Below are 21,259 nucleotides of genomic sequence, written 5' to 3'. Positions count from 1 at the left end.
GTGTTTCATTTGAAGTGATGTGCCTGTTTTGTACAATGCTTTTATTAAGATGAAGCAAGGGTTCATCTTCCTGCGTATATAATTAGTTAAAAGTATGGTATGATTTAGTTCTGAGAATTCTCACATTTATCATGAAAGACTATTGCATTCTTAAAAAGTTCATGTTTGGCGCACAATTTTGGGAATAAGAATGGTTAGACAAATTTTTTTCATAAATATTAACTATAGAACCTTATTTAGATATTATTAAAAACTTCATAGTCTTACATGAAACTGAAGATTACAGCAAGATTATGCTACATTCCACACTATGGAATGCACACAAGAGTGCTGTATTCAACTATGGAATTCTTGCATGAATTTTTGGATGATCACGTAATTTCACAACCCTCCATATCCCTTGGATTTTTCACTACCAAATTTTTATTTGTGGATTCATTTGAAAGATACTTTTACAAAAACAACAAATATACTTTGGATCAATTGAAAGAAAATATCTCAAAAGACAGCATCTCTAACATCAGTACAACTCAAAGGAAAGATGCATTGAATATGAAGAAACGAATTCATGACTGCATTAGTGCTCTCAAGGAGGCGAATATTTTGAAAATTTATTTAGTATATAAGTTGAAAAAAATTAAAAACCTAATCTGCTTAGTTCCCTAGGTTTAAAATTAAATTACTCTTATCATTAAATAAATATAGTTTGTTTTACATGTAGGTTACATGACTATAAACACCAGTATTTGAAATTATTCTTAAGCAATGCCATGTATCTTTTTTTTTACAGTATTTTAATGATGTAATACTGAATGACAATAAGGAACAAAGATTTGTAGACTGAACTGAACTAACATGCTCAATGAAGTAATAGAAACTGGAGTGACATTTAACAGTTACTAGTGTACTTCATTGAAAGTCTGAGTGAAAATGAATGTTTTTCAAATTAAAAAAAAACATTCTTAAAATAAATGAATAAATAATAAAAATTAATTAAATTTAAATCACTTGTCTCTGATAATTATAAACTATCATAATAATCTACATTTTAAAGACCTATAAAAGGATATCAAACTACTGCTCTTTATGTCTGACTGTAATGGGATATAAAAACCTTTTTGGTTAATTATTACTTGCCTATTCTTATTATTATCTCATGATGTTTAAGAAGCCAATGGGTTGGATGATACTGTTCACCTTATAAAAAAAGTAAGGTGTATGATAAAGTAATTGTACATGTAAAGGATTATTACATTTCAAGGTAATACTCTAAATTCCACTGTTCCTTCCTTGTTAATAGCAGGATAATTCCTGGACAAATAATATGGACAATCAGTACTCGAATATTGTAATATAACAACTCAATTATGATCCAAACTATTTTTTTCATTAAATAACTCTTGTATAAACAATGCAATAATGATTAAGTTGGAAAATAATCAAATCAAACTATCAGCAATTATCTTAAACATTTATGGATGACATTAATTAACAATTTATATTATTTAATAAAATGAAATCTCTAAAATTAATAATTTTAAAATGGATTAACTGAACCAGCAATTTTCTGTGATTTTCTTTATTATTTAACATGTAATCATAACAACAGAAAGAAATATTAGAAACCAAGGGTTTATTTGAATATAGAAAGTTAATATAATTTATAAAGTGACTAATAACACAAAATAGTTGTTTTCAAAGTAGATCAAAACCTGAATTATCACCATAAACACAACTTTAAAAAAAAAATATATATATATATATACAATATACGTGCATTAGAAAAAAACCAATATTATAAAAATTTAATATTTTTAATTTGTTACTGCCAAACGAGCAACAATGTTATTGAAATCATTATCTAAATTAATAACAAATTTTTTTAATTAATTAGTCTCTCAGCAGAGTTTTTTTAATATAACAGACTATAAAAAATAATGCATACCTGAGGGGTGGATGACCATTTATTATTCCTGCATCATCCAGCTTTATGGCATATAAATTCTGGGCAAATGCCTGAAAAAAAAAAATGCTTCACTAAAGTGTTTTTACTGGTATTGTTTGCAATATAATCTGCTCTGTGGTGTATGGTAAGTTAATCTATACTGTTATATAAAGAGAAAGAGGGTTTTTGTTTGTTCAGGATAAACAAAAAACTACTCGATCAATTGCAACCAAATTTTTACCCAATTTTCTTGGCATAACTGAGAAGGGTTTTAGATATATTTCATCTAAAAAAAACACATATATGTATGTAGCAGTGGAGATTTGCTGGTTGAAGTATAAACTTTAACGAATTGAATTAATGATCTGTGAACTGTGAGTGTCTATCACTGTGTGAGCTGGGTTTGAACTGAATGATTTAAATCAATTGAATGAATAATATTAAAAATATAATAGAATTAAATTTATGTTAAATGAAATAATATTAAGTAAATTTTTTCTTCTTTTCCCTATTATCCCTATTACGCTGGGCCGGACATACAGTTAAGTAAAGCTCAGCCCAGCGGGGAGTGTTCTTTAACTCTAAGGGGGTAAGGAAGGGGGCCTCTTCACCTACTGGCAGTAAGTCTGGCATGGCAGGTCAGATCCTCGGTTGGATCTTTTATTTTAACACCCGCCTCAAATCCCTGAAGTGGGGTAAACCAGGCCTGACTACGTCGTTCCCGTCCCCCCTCAGAGACCGTGTCATGGTCTGTACATATTAGGGTCTGCCCAGTCCAATACTCTAGTAACTGCCTGGGTGGCCTTTCCAAAAACCGTATTGATTGTCATTTAAACCAAAAACCAACACCGCTATTCAGTTCTTCAATGATGTGATTTGCCAGCATACGTTCCACAGCTTTACCCATGTTATTCAATAGGCACAGAGGATGATAGCTAACAGCCAGATCTTCACTTCTGGGCTTACGTAGAAGTACCAAGCAGGCCGGTATGCCGTCTGGAACTGGGCTTCGCTTCTCACCTAGTTTATTGACAGCTGTAGTGACCTCAGCTAATGTAAAACGTCTCTTCTCAAAATCACAAGGGCTTGAAAGCATCCTCTTGCCACATGGAAAAAGTCGAACCACTTCATCCCTGGTTCTCTCATGCATCAGGACAGGTAAGCGCCTCCCGAACCATTTGGTAACTATCTGAAACATCTGCCCCCAGGGGTCATGGTTCAAGTCCGCATGTTTTAGTTTTATGGTCCTCTTTATCTCATAGTTCATCTTTCTATGCTCTGTATAAATCCGAAAGGGGGTTGGCACCGACAATTGCATCTTAATGCTCTTGCAGAGGTGGAAAGCGCTGACTGTAAATATGGTTTGGCAATTTTTATAGACATACAGGCAGCAGTTCCTTCCTTGTGTTGGAGTTCTGTCCTCTCTGAGTTGGAATGCCGCAATGTTCCTGTAGCCCTGGAGGCCGTGGTAGTGACTATTTGACTAATAGTACGGCTCTGTTTAAGGGTGCTCACCTAGTTGTGGAAAAATCCGTTACCAGGGGAAACCCGCAGGGTTCCGTTCTCGGTCCCCTGTTGTGGAACCTGGTATTCGACGGATTTCTGGGACTGGCATTTCCAGAAGGGATCACGGCGCAGGATTTCGCAGATGACTGTCTCCTTTTAGTTCGTTGTAATTCACGATCACAGCTAGAAGACTAGGCGCAAGCGACCTTGTCAACCGCAGAGGGCTGGAGTGACATTCAAAATTTAAAGATTTCTGTGCAAGATGAAGTCTATGTTCCTCAAGGGCGCACACAAATTATCGTACAGTCGTAACCCTATATTAAATATAAAAGCTGTGTAATCAGCCAAATTAGAGTTCATAAGTACCTAGGTGTTTTGTTTGATGAAAAGTTGCCGTTTAGCGGGAACCACATTAGGCAAGTAGCGGCGGACGCCGTCTCAGTGATGCACAAACTTAGAAGGATTGCTTGGAAAGATTATGGGTTGTCGGGCCGTCAAATGTACATGGTGTACCGAGGTGTCTTCAAAAGCATGATCTCTTATGCGGCGCTCGTTTGGGCGCATAGGTTGGATATGAATAGAGCACTTCTTCAAAATTTAAGGAGTGCCCAGCGCAGAGCCTTAATTGTATGCACTGGTGTTTTTAAAACAACTGAGGCTGGCCAGTACCGGAGCGGAACGGCGATCACAATGTTCCGGATCTAAATTTTGTTCAGTTGCCCAACTCCCACCTGCAGAAGAGGCTGCAGAGCCTCGCGATGGAAGTACGGCAGCTGGAATGGGACACCACGATTAAGGGAAGATCCTTGTATAACTTACCCTGGATTTGGAGGAATGGTATGCTTCGAGCTCGTTTTTAAGGGCAACAGATGCCCCGGTGCTCACCAACCAAAAAAACTGGCTACTCACAAGCGGCGAGTCAATGTGGCGAGAGCCGCATTGTCGGACCGTATGGGAGTTTCTAGATGCGGTTGCTTTGTTCAACTGGCATCCGTACTTTGCTTAAGGGAAAGCTAACCATTAGTATGGCTGATCACCAGCCAATTATTATGGCTCCAAGTGGTATAAAATGGTGGACAGGTACTAGCTGGCATTCAGCGACCTAGGCGCGGCAGCGAATCGCTGTCTTTGACGAAATAAATTTTATTATGGATGTCATATATATTTTTAGTAGTTGACGGGGTGCGCCTACCCATTTTAGCAAATATATGACAAGAGAGCGGTTGGGACCCATAAGCCGATGGTGTATCGCACCACGCTTTGTTAGGTAAGCTCTAGGAGCTATGTTAGGATACTGGTTGCTAAACTGTTTGAGGCTCAGTAGCCATTTGTGGCACAGACATTCAGTCTTATGCTTTAGGGTGACCAAATGGGTTGGTGGTGGGAGAAATACCAAGCAAACCAATATGCTCTGTATACTGTAGTGCAGCAAACTTGTACTCCTTCCAAGAGTTATGACGAAGACGTTGTTTTAATCTTATATAACACTGGAGCTCTCTTCGAAGTTGAGCTATCCGTGACATCCACCAGTATGCAGCTTTATACTCCATTCACCCAGGCAGAAGAGTGGTGATCTCCTGCATAATAGGGTCAGAGTATCTTGGGCGTGGGCTTCTCTAACCTTAGTGACTACCTTTGTCGTCACCAAATCCGACTGACCATTAGAAAGTCTACAGGTGTCTGATGAACCCTCACAAGAAAAGTAGGATCATGGATCTCAAGTAGTGTCACCAAATGATCACTGCCTGTTTCATCGTCTAACACTCTCCATGTTCACAGAACTTGATTCCAGTATACTGCAATCCAGTATAGTGAGGTCCAGTACAGAACTATAGCCTCTCTCCTCATAAGTTGGGGTGTCATCATTGATACAGTATAAGCTTAACGAGTGCATCATCTTGGTCAGGAGATTTCCTCTCTGGTTAGTGTATGGGCTTCCTCTCTCGATGGATTTACAGTTGAAATCACCCATTAGTATTACTTTTTTGGTTGATCTGATAATAATATGTTGCAGCCTACCCACAAAACTCTCACAGTCATGCAGTTTGCAATTAGGTGAAGTATAAGCACTCACCAGTACAATACTTGCCAATTCAATTGCCACTACTCCACTCTCCCTGTCTATAAGCTGCCAACTGTGTCTGTGACTGACGATTTGTATCACTACATTACCCTTTCTATCTATACTCAAACTATTTCTAGCTGCGAAAATCCGGTTAGGCTCGTTTTGTAACAAGAACATTGACTCTTTACTTCTTCGCAATCTCTCCCACCAGGTCGTGGGAGAGAGAACTTCTGTTTGCATTGATTAACATCAGCTTAATCATTACAAGGTTTTTTATATGCTGTGCCTCCCATGCGATGTTCTTCATTACCATAGTCTAAACATTTAGTAGGCTATTTTGACCATCTCTTCACAATCACACAGCAAGTGGATTAACATTTTCCTGATTGAGGTATTAATACCTCCTACTGGTAGAACAAATATTGGAAATTTTGAGTTTTCCAGAACTTTCTTAATTGTCGGTAATGTTACAGTCAGTGAATTACGGTCAACATCATTAGAGTCATAATAAATTCTGTAACGGCTCTTCTGAACAACAACTGGGTCCTTACCCATGAACTCAGAAACATCCCGAACAACATCGCCAGGCTTAATCATTGTCTCTTGAAGTGCGCTGCCTTTTTGTGGGGTCTGCAATCGAGACAGATCTTGAAAGTAACATCTATCACCCTTTCCTTTAGATAAATCCTTAATCAGATTAACCCTCAAAAATTAAAAAATCCTTGGGTTCCTCAGATTTTTTTATATAAAAGTAGTTAGAATAAAGGTTGGTCAAATCAGTCACTCACACCAATAACCAGTTATTTAGTAAAGGTCATTACACCAAAAGTTATAAAGTAATGGCCAATTTATTTTTTTTATTCAAAAGCATATATTAACAATTAATTATTGATATATTAACCAGACAAAATCTAAACTAATGATAATTGTTATCAGTAGCAATTTACAATCTAATAAATACAAAATTTTATCATATGGCAAATACTTCTCTTCACATCATATCATGTACACGTTTTTAATGTATAAATATATGTTTTTACCAGACATATATTATACATAAAGATGTGATGTTTTTACCAGACTCTAAGTATACCACAAGCGGATACTTTAGATACATACAAATATTTTCATAATGTAAATTTTAATTAGTTACATCTACTTGATCTTAGGGCATAAGTTTAAGATCTGTTCAATAGAACAAACTAATTTATTAATGAATAGTCAGTTGGTAATAAGTTTAATCAAGTATGGTATTGATCTTTTAGAGCAAACTTCTATAAATCTCAATTATCAATTACTTAGAGGAAAGGGAAATCCTAGAAATGGTATATTGAGAACTTCTAGAATTCTATTACCATGAGAATATACTGTCTGCCTTGAGGCATCTGCGTTGAATATTAGTATAGTTTAAGAAACAGTTCTAAAGTAATGATAAACTCAGAAGCATTCATCAGATAATGGGTGAACATCAGTAATATATATAACAAGTTGAAAATGTGAACCACCATTTATTATGTTCATATATACTGTTGTATCATTCGGTGCAGAAGTTTGTAAATATACCAAAGATGCAAGTGGGAGCAGCATATCAGACTGTTGATGAGACAACAAAGCAATGAAAATTGCAATCGTATTGGATATAGATAGTATAACAGCTTAAACCCTTTTGAAAAATGAAAAGTGTCTTCAATACAGTCAGTGGTTTTAGCAATTCACACAAAGTAATATGAACAACAGGTCAAAAAGTACATTCTTTATGGTACAAGGACAGTTTCATTTAAATGAATACATTAATAAGTATATAATATGGACTACTGAGAAATCTCATCCAGTGCATGAGCTTCTGTTACACTCACAGAAGGTACACATTTGGTGTGCTGTTCTCTAACATTATATTGTGAGTCCAATATTTCACATCAAAGTGCTATTGACTCCAACATTTGGAGCAATATTTATGTTCATTCTGGAGGAGAAGGAAATATATAATTGATTCCACAAATATAGAACAATATAATATATCTAAAATGACTTATTCAAGGCTTCTTTCAGGAAAATATATTTCATATTTCTATATATTTGTGTCTACTCTATTCATCAAACTTATTCTCACTACATCTTTTTCTGTGGAGAAAATGAAAGAATATTGAATATTAAGATGTTCCTAAAGTATTAGGATTTCATTATTGGAACTTATTAACTTCTATAAGAATAAAAATCTACAAGAACATAGCAGCAGACATATAGAGAAGTATTTTAGCAGGTGACAACCTAATTCCACCAAAACAGCAGGTATTTCAAGCACATGAAGTAATGTATACATTGATCTTAATGTTCATTTTATGTTTTTTTTTTCATATTATATAAAACATACTGATATGTCAGCTTTGTATTATGATTGATATAATTGATATTTTATATTTATATAGTTACGATATTTGTTTCTGTAAGTTGTATATGAGTGCATGTATTCTCCAGGGATTTTACAAAAATCCTTTACTTAGGAGTAAATTATTTATAGATAAAATAATTTTCAAATCATTATTATATACCTGGCCATTCTCAGGAGGATCACCATTTCCAAATGTTGAAGCAACGACTAACAAAAGTGCTTCATGTTCAATACTGTTCATATCATAATCTTCCATGCAGAGTACCTAAGACAAACAAGAAAATAAAATTGGAATCTAATGTCTAAGAACTTTGCTATCTAAAATTTAATCTTTTAATGGTCATAAAATTAAGTATACAAGGTGTGACAATAAAGTAATGAGACTGATGTGAAAAAAATGTTGCTTACCGGTTTAGCCATGTTTAGTGTTGTCTCCTTCAAAGTAGCTCCCCTCTGATTGCACATACTTATTCCAGCGCTTCTGCCATTGATGGTAACATTTCTGGAACTCATCTTCCAGATATTTCCAAATATCCTCCAAGACTCTCGTCACAGCTTTTTGGATATCTTGTGTTGTTTGGAAATGGTGTCCCTTGACCACCATTTTGACTCTTGGAAATAGAAAAAAGTCGCACGGAACGATATCTGGTGAATAAGGTGGCTGTGGTAGTACTGAAATTTGTTTTGAGGTTAAAAATTGCTGTACTGACAGAGCAGTATGGGATGAGGCATTATCGTGATGCAGAATCCAATTATCAGCAATGTTGGCACGGACACGAAGAACTCGTTTACGAAGTCTTTCTAAAATTTCTTTGTAGAAATATTGGTTAACTGTTTGTCCAGGAGGCACCCACTCTTTAAGAACAATTCCCTTGGAATCGAAGAAACACACAAGCATGCATTATTTCACTTTTGACTGACATGCGAGCTTTTTTTGGTCTGGGTGATCCCTTTGAGCACCATCGCGAACTTTGGCGTTTTGTCTCTGGATCATATTGAAAAAACCAACCTTCATCACCAGTGATAACACGGCTCAACAAATTTGGATTGATTTCCGTTTGCTCTAACAGATCGGCTGCCACATTTTTCCGTGTTTCTCGCTGTTGTTGTGTGAGATTTTTGGGGACCATTTTTGCACAAACTTTCTCATACCAAGATCTTCAGTTAATATTAGACGAACCGTTTCTCGATCGATGTTGAGTTCTTCTGCAATCATTTTCACAGATAATCTTCGATCAGATCGTACGATTTCACGCACCCTGGTCAAGTTGACATCTGTCCGTGAGGTTGATGGTCATCCACAGCGGTCTTCATCTTCAACATTCGTTCTGCCTTCACTAAAAATTTTATGCCACCGGAAAACTTGAGCTCTTGACATAACCTCCTCTCCAAAAGCCTTCTGAAGCTTATCACGTTTTCACCCGATTTAACACAAAAAGAATTGGCGTACCGTTGTGCAATATTTTGCGGTTTCATTTCTGTGACGAGAGACACAAACACGTGTTCACTTATTACAGCACAACTCACGACTGAGCAGTTGCATCAATGTGTCGCTTGGACTAGAAGTAGCTTATAGACCAAGGTCAAAGATGCTGTGCCTACGCAAGCTGCAGGGTTGCCACACCTTGCAAAGAAAAATCAGTCTCATTACTTTATTGTCGCACCTCGTATACATAAAATTAAGTAAGTTGCCTTTCAAAGTAATAAATTTACATTCAGTATCAAATTTAAGAGTTCTTTTAATATTGTTTTATTCTATTTGTATTTTTAAATAACATTGACTGTTTATGATTATTAGCCAATGTATATTACCTATCATTTCCAGCTGAAAATTTACACATTTCAGATATAATTTTGCCAGTTTGATAGCAACATGTTGTGTATATAAAACACACTGTGTCTTATGGTCATTTAATATAAGTCAATGTTCACTGTGACTGTTGTCATTGTTCACATAAGTTTAGAAAAAGTATTGAAAAGTAGCCCCAACTTAAATGTTAATATGTTGTGTAGTTTGAAAGCTTAGTATTCCTAAATCCATTGTTCATATTTTATACGGTAAAGGTTATAATTGGATGCATACAAACTTCAAGTAAAACATGAATTCAAACTGGATGATCATCCCAAATATAGATAATATTTTCAAATATTATTCTAGGGAAGGTAGACAATAACAAAAATATCTTAAAACATGTTACTGTCATGAGGTAACTTATGTTAATTTTTGGGTGAGTCAGCATACTGTTACATTTAGGTTCAGAATAAATGAAAAAGCTTGATGAATTTCTATGAGATTCTCTGGAATTCAAATTTGATGTGGATTTAATTGTAGAAACTCTATGTAGCCATTTTACTTTGCAGAGAAAACAATTTTTAATACCTAAACATTTTTAATTGTTTACTTACTCATAAACTGATGAAATTTATGAAGTAAATTTCATCAGATGTTTGACTGATATCACATCTGGTATATATCAAAAGCACAGAGCACCCCATATTTAAGCTTTAAAGCTAGAAATATCCTTAATGAAAAGTTTCTTAATGGAAAGATTGATAGAGGACCTATTTTCTAGTCAACATGAGGTTAGATCAGAACGGAATGGAAGGATATTGGAAGATACAAATCCTCCTATTCATTACAGAGCCTGGATATCAATCCCTTGTAGCTGGGTCGTTCTTATTATTGTATTATTGGAGGGTATTTGTTTATTTAATGGCAGTTATATATTTGTTTTGTTTGTGGCCAGAATTGTGGATTGATTTAAATCTGTAGAGATCAATTTTGTAAATATCATTACTTGGGTAATCCAAGGGAGACTAACAATGTATTTACAATTTTTTCCCAGCACAATTTCCCTTCAGTCCATCCACTGAAACACTTTTGGTGCTAGTGCCTTTCAGGCTTGCAGAAGTGCAGCTGATGGGACACCAATTATTGAAGGGTGCAATGTACTCCCTTTGCCAGAAGGAGTCATATGGTTAAATCACATAATATTGAATTTTTTTCAGTGGCCATACAAAGAAATTGTTTACTCCATTAAAGTTTGTAGTTCTGATAACTTGTGATAAATGATGGTGGAAACTGTGACTATGATCATGCTAAGAATAGTTTAGTAAATCTAGATAGAAACAGAATATCACTTCAATGTCTGGCATATCACAAATGGTATCAGTAATGAAATTGTGTAACACAAACTAGCAAAGTATTATACAATTTCCGAGTAATTTTTAAACATAATCTTCTTAGTTCCATTAAATAAAAATTAATCAAAGTACCACATTTTTTTTTAATTTTCTGAAATATTTATTAAAAACAAAAGCTAATGATATAGATCTATTAAAAAAAGGTTACAAATCCACAAAGCTTGACATTCAAGCTTTCCTATTAATATGAACAACGGTATTGTTACTCCGAATCACATAATTCAAAATTAAATATAGTCTCAACAAAAAAATTGATTAGTTTTAATAAAAATACTGCTAAAATAGTCTGATATACTTAATAGATGTTGCTGCATGATGAAATTACTGTTAGCTGTTTGATAATAAGACAATTTAAAAAAGTTATGTTTTGTTAAAGTTTTCTGTATATTTTTTCTATGTTAATTATTCAATAAAAAGATTTACAAGTAATATTTTTATTAAATTTACATCTATATATTATCAATTTTGTTAAATATACCAAATTTTTATATATTTATCTGTTTTGGAAATCTTGAAAACGGCATTAAACAATTTTGACCAAACAGTAGAATAACTAGCCCAGACCAAAAATACTTCATCTGATAGGCATTATTCCGTTCAGTCCCATGGATTATCTACAAAAAACTCTTCTTCCAATAAACAGATAACAATAAGTGCACTTCAAATGAAATGACATTTGAGAGAAAAGATAAACAAATATCTTTAATAATAACATAACATTTTTTAAGACATTTACAAAGTTTAAATGTCACAGCAAAATGATCAAATTAGTTTTTATTTATTTACTATTATTATATTTTTAAATATAAAAAATGATCACTTACTTGTGAATGAAATGCATGACTAAAAATATCACCTAATTTTTTTGCATACATTTCAGATTTGCCAGTTTCTGTTGCATACAGAATAGTGGCTTTTATACGTCGAGACAAGGCACTACCAAATAATTTTGAAGTGAACTTGACAGCTCTGAAATAAAACAAAAAAAACCATTAATTAATTAATTAGGAATGCATTTATAATAATAATTCACAGCTATTTTTACAACAGTTCTAAGCCATGGGTTGTAAAATAAATCATAGATGTTTAAGCACAGTATTTCATTAAGGATTATTGATATAATGTTTATTATTTTTTTTAATAAGTTCCTAGAAATTAAAAAAAACCAAAACAAGTCTGAAAATTAAAACAAATATTATGAAATCTTATTGATGTTAACTTGACACTGAGTTATGTATATTAAATACACTGTGAGAGCTGTTCAGAAAGTTCTTGGCCTGACAAAGAAAACAAAAGATTAAAAAAAAAAAATGTTTAATGTAGCCATCTTGCAATTCAATATATTTAGTACCAAAAAATTTTAATACACTCATTATAATGTGATTTGTTCAACTTTGTAAAATAAGATGCTGACTAAGCTTTGACCTCATCATTTTTCACCCAGCAAGCCATTTCTTCAGATTCTAAAAGAGGAAATGATAGCTGGTAGCCAGATATGGTATATGTGAAAGCACTTCAAAATATAGGTCATGGAATTTTGCACCAACAACCTAAAGACATATGTTGTGTAGGTAAAAGAACACTTTCATTTTGGCCAAATGTGGATGTTTAATCTGGATAGCACTCTTCAATCAGTCCAACAGTGAAATGTAATACTTTTCTGTAATGGTCCTGCCTTTTTTTCAGGTAGTTTATGAGCACCATACCATGAGAATCCCCAAAAAACCACAACCATAACTTTACCCACGATGGAACTACTTTTGCTTACTTCGGCACACTTTCACCTCCTTCCACCCACTGTTTGGACTTCTGTTTAGTCTCTAGTATATAAGGGTGAATCCATCCATGTTTCATCTAATATTATAAAATTTATTATAAAGTATTTCAAAGTCAAAGAAAATCACGTTTAGATAGGTCTAAATGCCTTAAGAAGTTTCAGTCGAATACGGGTTTAGTCAGTTGTTAGTAAATTTGGCACTTATTGAGCAGAAAGTTTTTTCATACTCAAACATCATGTAAAATGTAGTGGACACAGCCTATTGGGATATTTCCAATGTCACCATGCATACCTTCAATCAGCGTTCATTTAATAAGGTGTTGTGGGTGTTTGTGATGATCTCATCAGTTGTAGGTGTTGAATTACTCGGCATCCAGAGCGTTCATAATCTTGAACAGATGTATGACCACATTTAAATTCAACAGTTCTTTTTTACTGTTGAAAATGAAGAAGAATCTCTTTAAAGTGAAATATAATTTTTTTGTATGTCAGTCAGGGTCAAACCTTTTAAAACAAAATACTTTTATAACAGCTCGAACTTCAATTTTATCCTTTTTCCAGAAAATGTCAAAATTTGTTTTCTTTTTTCAATAGCTACAAACAAGCAAATAAATGCATGAATCATAGTATTTATCAGCACACATCATAGCTACTAAAAATTATCTGGCTAATTATTAAAAGTTTAATAGGAATCTAACCTGGCAATTTGTTTAAAATGAAATTTCCTGCGAGGTTTCTTTCCAGTTTTTGTTCCTTCCCGCCCTTTTTTCCAAACATGACACTTCCATGCAGGTTCCTAAAAAATCAAATTAATTATAGTAAAATGTTAAAACAAATTATTTATCTGTTAATTTATTTTATTTAATTACTGAAAAAATATTTTTCAGTATATTATAATTATTACTATATAATGCAATTAACATATTATTATATTACACTGAAAAACAATATTTATAAAATGTATGTTGGTAAGTATGAAATTGGAATTTAAACTTTTAATGCAAAAAAATACTCTTTACTTAATTCCACAATGATCACTTCCATCCCCTGTAGATAGAATTTCCATTAATGATAACGACAGCTTTATGATACCCATAAAGCAAAATTTCTAGATGTTAATAGATGAGAAATTCTATGTGAGGTGATTCAAATTGATTACATTTGCAACAAAATCAAACTGTTTTGATTTGAAGTGTCTTAACACACTAAGCTTGACATTGTTAAATATCTATTATGTCTACTTATATTTCCATTTAAAATATAATGTCAGCTCTTATAGCTTCCTTATCAAGTTTGATAATGAGCTCTTGAATGAGTTTTCAAGATACAAAAATAGGCTATAAGATCTCATTGTTTGGTGCTCAAAAGTATGAATAATATAGACACATTTAGAGAATTAAAAATGTTAAGTTATTCTACTGTTTATATCTAGGGACCCTTTTACTAAAAAGAATAGTCACTTTTTCTTAAAAAAATTGTCTACAAAATCAGACATCAGAACTCTTTTCATGTAATTCAACACAATATTTTGGCTTAAAGAAAAGTCATTATTATGCTTTTGTTATCATTTTTAATAAACTACTGAACCATTTAAAAATTCTTCCCACCAATTTATTTAAAATACAAGAAAAAGGTTTTCTTTTACAGAAAAAAATATTACTCGAACAATGATTTTTTTTAAGTAGTACCAATTAAAAAATTAAAAAATAACCCCTGAATTTTCTGCATATCTATTTAATGTGTGCATAAATATGTGATCAAATAATTTTCATAAGTGCCTATTGAATTGTGAATTATTTTATACTTATTTTTTTATGCTTGGTAGCTTCATGCATTTACTTTAATATTATTTCATAAGTGTGTATTTTAAATAAATAATATGGATATTAATCACATTTGCTTTCCATTTTATAGTTAATTGTGAATTTTTTAATGCTATTCTGGTCAAATTTTTACCATGCTTTCCCTTGACTCATCCAAAAATACTGTAGCAGTTCCTTTTTTTGTTATGGAGTAGCAGCATATCTACTCATTCCTAATCTCATTTAGATAATGCATTATTACGTACAGATCAGAATAAAAGATTATCTATATTTATTCATAATATCTGAGCCATAAAACTGATATTTTTATCACAGACTACTGAAGAAATGATCATCAAGAACAAGTAAAGATAAGATATAGTAATTAGTATATTGTTATCAACAGGTTTTTGCGTAAGCTATTATTAATCCTATAGCTACTGTTTCCATAAAGTAATCCATGACAAGTAAATCCTACTTGTTACACTGATAAGTAACTTTCTAACAATATCCAACAATATTTATATTATTGTGCTGATGTTAACAGCAGTCATTAGAGGGTGGTTTATAAATCTTAAGTAGTATGTCATTAATAAACTCCAATGCAGGAGCAATAATTATGCAGAACTTACATAAATACTTCTTAAAGCCTTTAGAAAAGCAAATACCTGTAAATTGGATGCATTTTTATTTTTTAATAATTTAAAGATAAAATTTTCTGAATATAATAAGAAAATATATCCAAAAACAAAATGTATAAAAATATATTTTATCATGGTATTACCTGGTAATCATACATTGGAAATAACGTATACACTGCCATTTCCTGATGGAAAACAGGTGTAACTGATCCAGATATAGGAGGTACAATCCAAACCCAATCTGCCGGGCAGCCACGTCTTAATCTCTGCTCATTTTCATAATGCTTCATGAATGATTCAGAAGCAGTATGATGATCAACAATAGTAACATTCAGAACCTAAATAAAAAGAAAAGAAAAATTAAATAACAATTAAAAAATATGTGAGTAGAAAATATGTACAAAAAAAATCAACAGCTTATAGATTGAGATTGATTCGTTTATCTATGATAAGAAAAGCTAGCTGCTCATGCTTCAATATAATGTGCATTAAACAAGTTAAAAACCACTGAAAATCATGATTTATTAATAGGTAATTTTTTTAATACCTGTGTCCTGTGTATTCAAAAGCGCAGAAGTGTCTAAAGAACACCAAAATTTGATTTTACAAAAAAAAAAACAACTTGTAATTTCATCATGTAAAGACAAATTTTCACTGACAAGAATCATCATTTTATGCAGTGTCCATATATGAAATTAAAAAAAATTACAAGGTCATTTTAAAAGTTCAATGCATATTTTAAAAACTAAAAGAAAATTCTTCATTAAAGAATCAAAACTTTTTTTGTTAAAATTCATTTACAGGGTCCAAATTACAAAAATGAGAATTTTAAACTCACTGAATTGATAGTGAGAAGATTAAAAATAAACATAATGATTTTGTTTTATTTTGAAGTATTTTATGGAAACCTTGTCATTATTGTTAAATATTTATTATGCTGGTCTCTGTGGTGGAGTGTTGGTGTTTCTACCTTTAATCTGAAGGTTCCGGGTTTGACATCATGGGAAGGTATTTTTCACATTCTACAAATTTTAGTTACCCATCAGTAACTGTTATTGGGGATTAGCCTGTTTCTGTTACATAAATAAATATACTATACTTGCATATTTTTTCACCTAAATATAATATTATTAGCGATATAAAACTAGTTTTCAAGATACAAAGAGAGTATTTCAAAATGCATAGTGATAGAATCATTGTAATAAGGATAAAATCAAAACCTAAACCAACAACAATTGTTAACGTCTATATGCTTACAAGCACCCATCATGATAATGAGGTAAGTGTGTATACGAAGAAATTGATGAAGCAGTTAAACACATAAAAGGAAATGAAAATTTAATAATAGTTGGAGATTGGAATGCAAGTATTGGAAAAGGCAAGGAAGGAAATATAGTGGGTGAATACGGGCTGGGCAAAAGGAATAAAAGAGGGGACCGACTTATAGAGTTTTGCACGAAGTATAATATAGTAATTGCCTACACTCAGTTTAAAAATCATAATAGAAGAATATACACATGGAAAAAGCCAGGCAATACTGCAAGGTATCAGATAGATTATATCATGGTTAAGCAAAGATTTAGAAATCAACTCGTTGACTGCAAAACTTACCCTGGAGCAGACTTTGATAGCGACCATAATTTAGTGATAATGAAATGTAGATTGGGGTTTAAAAGCCTGAAGAAAAGGTGTCAGATGAATCGGTGGAATTTAGAGAAGCTTGAGGAAGAGAAAATAAAGAAGATTTTTGAGAAGGACATCACAAGAGTTCTGAGTAAAAAAGATAAGGTAGAAAATGTAGAAGAAGAATGGGAGAATGTTAAAAAGGAAATTCTTAAATCAGCAGAAGTGAACTTAGGCGGAACAGAGAGAACTGGTAGAAAACCTTGGGTTTCAGATGATATATTGCAGCTGATGGATGAACGTAGAAAATATAAGAATGCTAGTAATGAAGAAAGTAAAAGGAACTATCAACAATTAAGAAATACTATAAACAGGAAGTGCAAACCAGCGAAAGAAGAGTGGAATAAAGAAAAGTGTTCAGAAGTGGAAAGAGAAATGAACATTGGTAAAATAGACGGAGCATACAGGAAAGTTAAGGAAAATTTTGGGGTACATAAATTAAAATCTAATAATGTGTTAAACAAAGATAGTACACTGATATATAATACGAAAGGCAAAGTCAATAGGTGGGTGGAATATTTTGAAGAGTTATAGGAAATGGATTAGAAAATGGTGTTATAAAGGAAGAAGAGGAAGTCGAAGAGGATGAAAAGGGAGATACAATACTGAGATCTGAATTTAAGAGTGCATTAAAAGATTTTAATGGCAGAAAGGCTCCTGGAATAGACGGAATACCTGTAGAATTACTGCGCAGTGCAGGTGAGGAAGCGATTGATAGATTATATAAACTGGTGTGTAATATGTATGAAAAAGGGGAAGTTCCATCGGACTTCAAAAAAAGTGTTATTGTCATGATACCAAAGAAAGCAGGAGTAGATAAATGTGAAGCATACAGAACAATTAGCTTACAGTACTTACTTCTACTAAACCAAACAATAGAATTGTTTTTGAGTAACTCACCATAATACTTTAACTTTTGAGAAAGGACCTTATTATCCTTATGTTGCCTTTTTTAATAAATTAACAATCCATCTAAAAGATTTTTCCCCTAATCAATTTAAAATTCAATTAAAAGAAACTTATTTTACTAGATTAAAATCATACAAAAATCTCCTAAAATATATTAAAAACATCACAAATTTTCAAATATTAAAAAATGGAAATGATAATTATGAAAATATAAATACTTAATATCTAAAATATTAAATATAAAGAATCAAATCAATTTTATTTTATAAATGATTGCTCATCAGTAACTATTAATTAGCACCAATTTATTTAATATCAAATGTAATTGAGACAATATGTCTTCATTATAATTTTGCTGGAAATTGTTTTCTTTTTAATATTGTTTATTATCTATTTAAAACAAATTTTGTTTTTTATGGATTATTTAATCATTTAAATTTGTTATTTTAAAATATATAACATATTACTTATTTTATTAAAAGTCTGTTGGAGAGGTAAGAGATGTTAATAAACAAAGGAGTATAATGTTAAATAATTTTTAAAAATAAATGTATTTACCCATTCCTTCAGAAAATTGCTACTTGTAATTCAACATTTAACTGAATTACAAACAATTTGTATAAAAACAGCAAATGTTGCTCATTGCTATTAAGTCTCAGAAATTAAAAAAGAAACCAGTTAGCATTAAGCTGACTACAGAGAGTTTTGGCTTCAACAGATTACTATTTTGGACTAAAATTAAGAGGAACATTAAAATATATGAATATGCAAGTAAAGAATTATCTAAAAAACATTCTACTTTTTAAGTAAAATTTTGTGATACAGAGTCTACGCTGATTACATCTCCCTACTCCCTTGACTAATTGTAACAAAAATTAAATGACATAAATAGTCTATATTCAGAAGTCATCCAACAAAATTTCATAAAAATTAGTTACTCCAGTCTGAAAGTATCGAAGGAAATAATGACTGATGAAAAAAGTCTAAAAAAATTAGGTTTATTATCCCCCAATCCCCAAAATGAAATAGTCCAAATACATAACCAAAGTGACATACTAATGAAATGGAATAATCTAATTATTTAAAAATGTGACTTTGAATCCAGATATGACAAATAAGAAAAAAAGAAAAATGTTTTTTGTTGCCACTCCTTTATGGGAATTTGAATAAGATGAAACGCTAATAGAAAGTAGCTTAGTTACCTAAGTGGCAATTTAAGTTATATGACAAAATTTACTTATGATTTGAGTAAAATTTTAAGATACAGTATCTCCTTGCCCCCTTGGCCAAAATTAAATGGCATTAGTCATAATATATAGAAATAACTGGGTCAAATTTTATTCAAACAGTCCATCCAATCTGGAGATAACAAGCAGTACATAGGCCAACATATATACATATATCCTTCCAGAATTTTTCAGTGCTAAGATTATTATTGTTTGGTTGGAGGAGGCCAAAAGATGTAATGATCCTGCATGCAAAATTTGACCTGATTAGCATTCTTTCCCTTTAAAAAAAAAAAAAAAAATTAGTATACTGTGCAGTATACTGTGTAGCTAAACTGTATAACTACACACTTAGGAAAGTATAATAATAATTAACCATAAAATTCACTCAAATAAGTCTCACACTTTCTTAAGTTAAGAAAAAAATCATTATTAATTGGTATATATTTTTAGGTTAAAATATTTTGTTGAAATAATATAGTGTTTTAAATATGTCCATTAAAATAATTAGCTATTGTGAAAATTTGACAGGTGAGAAACGTAAACAATTAATTAGTTACAAAGATCTTTTTTAACTTTTTTATTCACTGTTATTCCTACATATGAAGAGGATTTACACTGAAAATGTAAACTCCTTTTCACAGGTTTACTTTTCATTTTTATTCTTCTGGCTGTCATTAGATGACTAAATATAACTCAATACTTATAATGATATCAAGAAGACCAATTTAGTAGTTAATAACATTTGTAATAATCATAGTATAAAAAGGTATCTATCATTATTTAAAATCGAAAAGGTAATTTAAACAAACTCTGGGTAGAAAATAATCAGGTGAATGCTAATCATGATAAATAAGAGCAAAATGTTGGCACAAATATTGAATATTATACTGCAAATGACAAATATTTGATGCTAATAGTATATTCTTTTCTAATAAATGTACTTATTGTCTATGTGCCTTTAATTATATGTTATATATTTATATCTATTCATAAACAGTACAAAAATATATATATATTAATAATAAAAAGTATTTTATTTAATTTTTAATTGTTTGAGATGTATCTTAGCAATGAAAATTCTATGTTGAGTTTGCAAGTTCAGTTTGGTGTGGGAAGTGGTTCAAGTGAGGTGGGGTGGTGGGACCCATCTCATAAAATGAAATAAATTAAAAATAAATTCTCATTTAAATTGAATTCTAAATAAAATTATGTTATTAGTTCAAATAGATTTTGTTTTGGAAGAACATCAATGTATCAAATTGAAAAGAAAAGAAAATTTAAGTTCTGCAAAACATAAAAGATAAGAATAACCTTATAATTTATTTATTTAAACCAGATTACATAAATACACAGAATTATACAAGATGTGTACTTAAACTAGATAAAAATTAGTCATATATTTAAGTCCTACAGAGAAAAACTTTTATCTGTAAATAGATCTGGCTAAGAATAACTAGAAAAAATACATAACACTGGAATTATAACTGGTAATATAAGAACAAGACAAAAAGATGCTTTTAAAAAATTAAGAAAAAACAAAAATATTATAAACTAAAAGTTTTATAAACCATCTTATTCTTATTCAAGGACCACTGCAGATCAATTTCCCTCAAATAATCACACATTTGTTACAAAACTGACCAAATCCTTCCTTTACTGAAAACTATGGTATCCATCGGTCTATGATACAATATAATTTTCCAGTAATAAGTTGAAAAAATTTGACATATACAATAAAAACTAAAGGTCCTAATATAATGCTTGAGCAATTCCAATTTTTATAATGAATGGTTTGCTAGTATAATTTTTAAATTTCACAGTGGTAGTGAAAACTATTCTGTTTTCTATAACTGTTAACTATTGAAAATTGGTAAGTTTTTAATTTAAAAAAAATTGATTAAAGTAATGTAATATATATTACATTACAATCCATTACAAGTCACCTCAGTGGAAACAGTTTCAATGATTTTCTTTGAGTATATTAAAAGCCTCATAAGGTACGTGTAATGAGTAACAATATTTAGTATGGAATTTTTCATCATTCGAAAAACTTCTGTTCCATGCCCTATAATAAGTACTATTGACATTTTTGTGTTACTTAAAAATATT

At 31.5% G+C, this 21,259-nt stretch overlaps 1 protein-coding gene across 2 annotated transcripts in view; it reads right to left on the bottom strand.

The window, feature by feature from the left end:
- Nucleotides 1–21,259, bottom strand: part of Nos (Nitric oxide synthase) — a 752,676-nt gene that overhangs the window by 56,545 nt on the left and 674,872 nt on the right. For both annotated transcript variants that reach the window (XM_075364470.1, XM_075364469.1), the window contains exons 9-13: nucleotides 15,473–15,667; nucleotides 13,585–13,682; nucleotides 11,934–12,078; nucleotides 8,066–8,170; nucleotides 1,946–2,016 (exon numbers count right to left, since the gene is read on the bottom strand). In XM_075364470.1, coding sequence (XP_075220585.1) covers nucleotides 1,946–2,016; nucleotides 8,066–8,170; nucleotides 11,934–12,078; nucleotides 13,585–13,682; nucleotides 15,473–15,667 — 614 coding nt within the window. The remainder of the gene's footprint in view (nucleotides 1–1,945; nucleotides 2,017–8,065; nucleotides 8,171–11,933; nucleotides 12,079–13,584; nucleotides 13,683–15,472; nucleotides 15,668–21,259) is intronic.

Source organism: Lycorma delicatula, chromosome 4 (genome assembly GCF_047948215.1).
Source record: "Lycorma delicatula isolate Av1 chromosome 4, ASM4794821v1, whole genome shotgun sequence".
Taxonomy (NCBI): Eukaryota; Metazoa; Arthropoda; class Insecta; order Hemiptera; family Fulgoridae; genus Lycorma; species Lycorma delicatula.
This window is presented reverse-complemented; position numbering and strand designations above follow the sequence as displayed.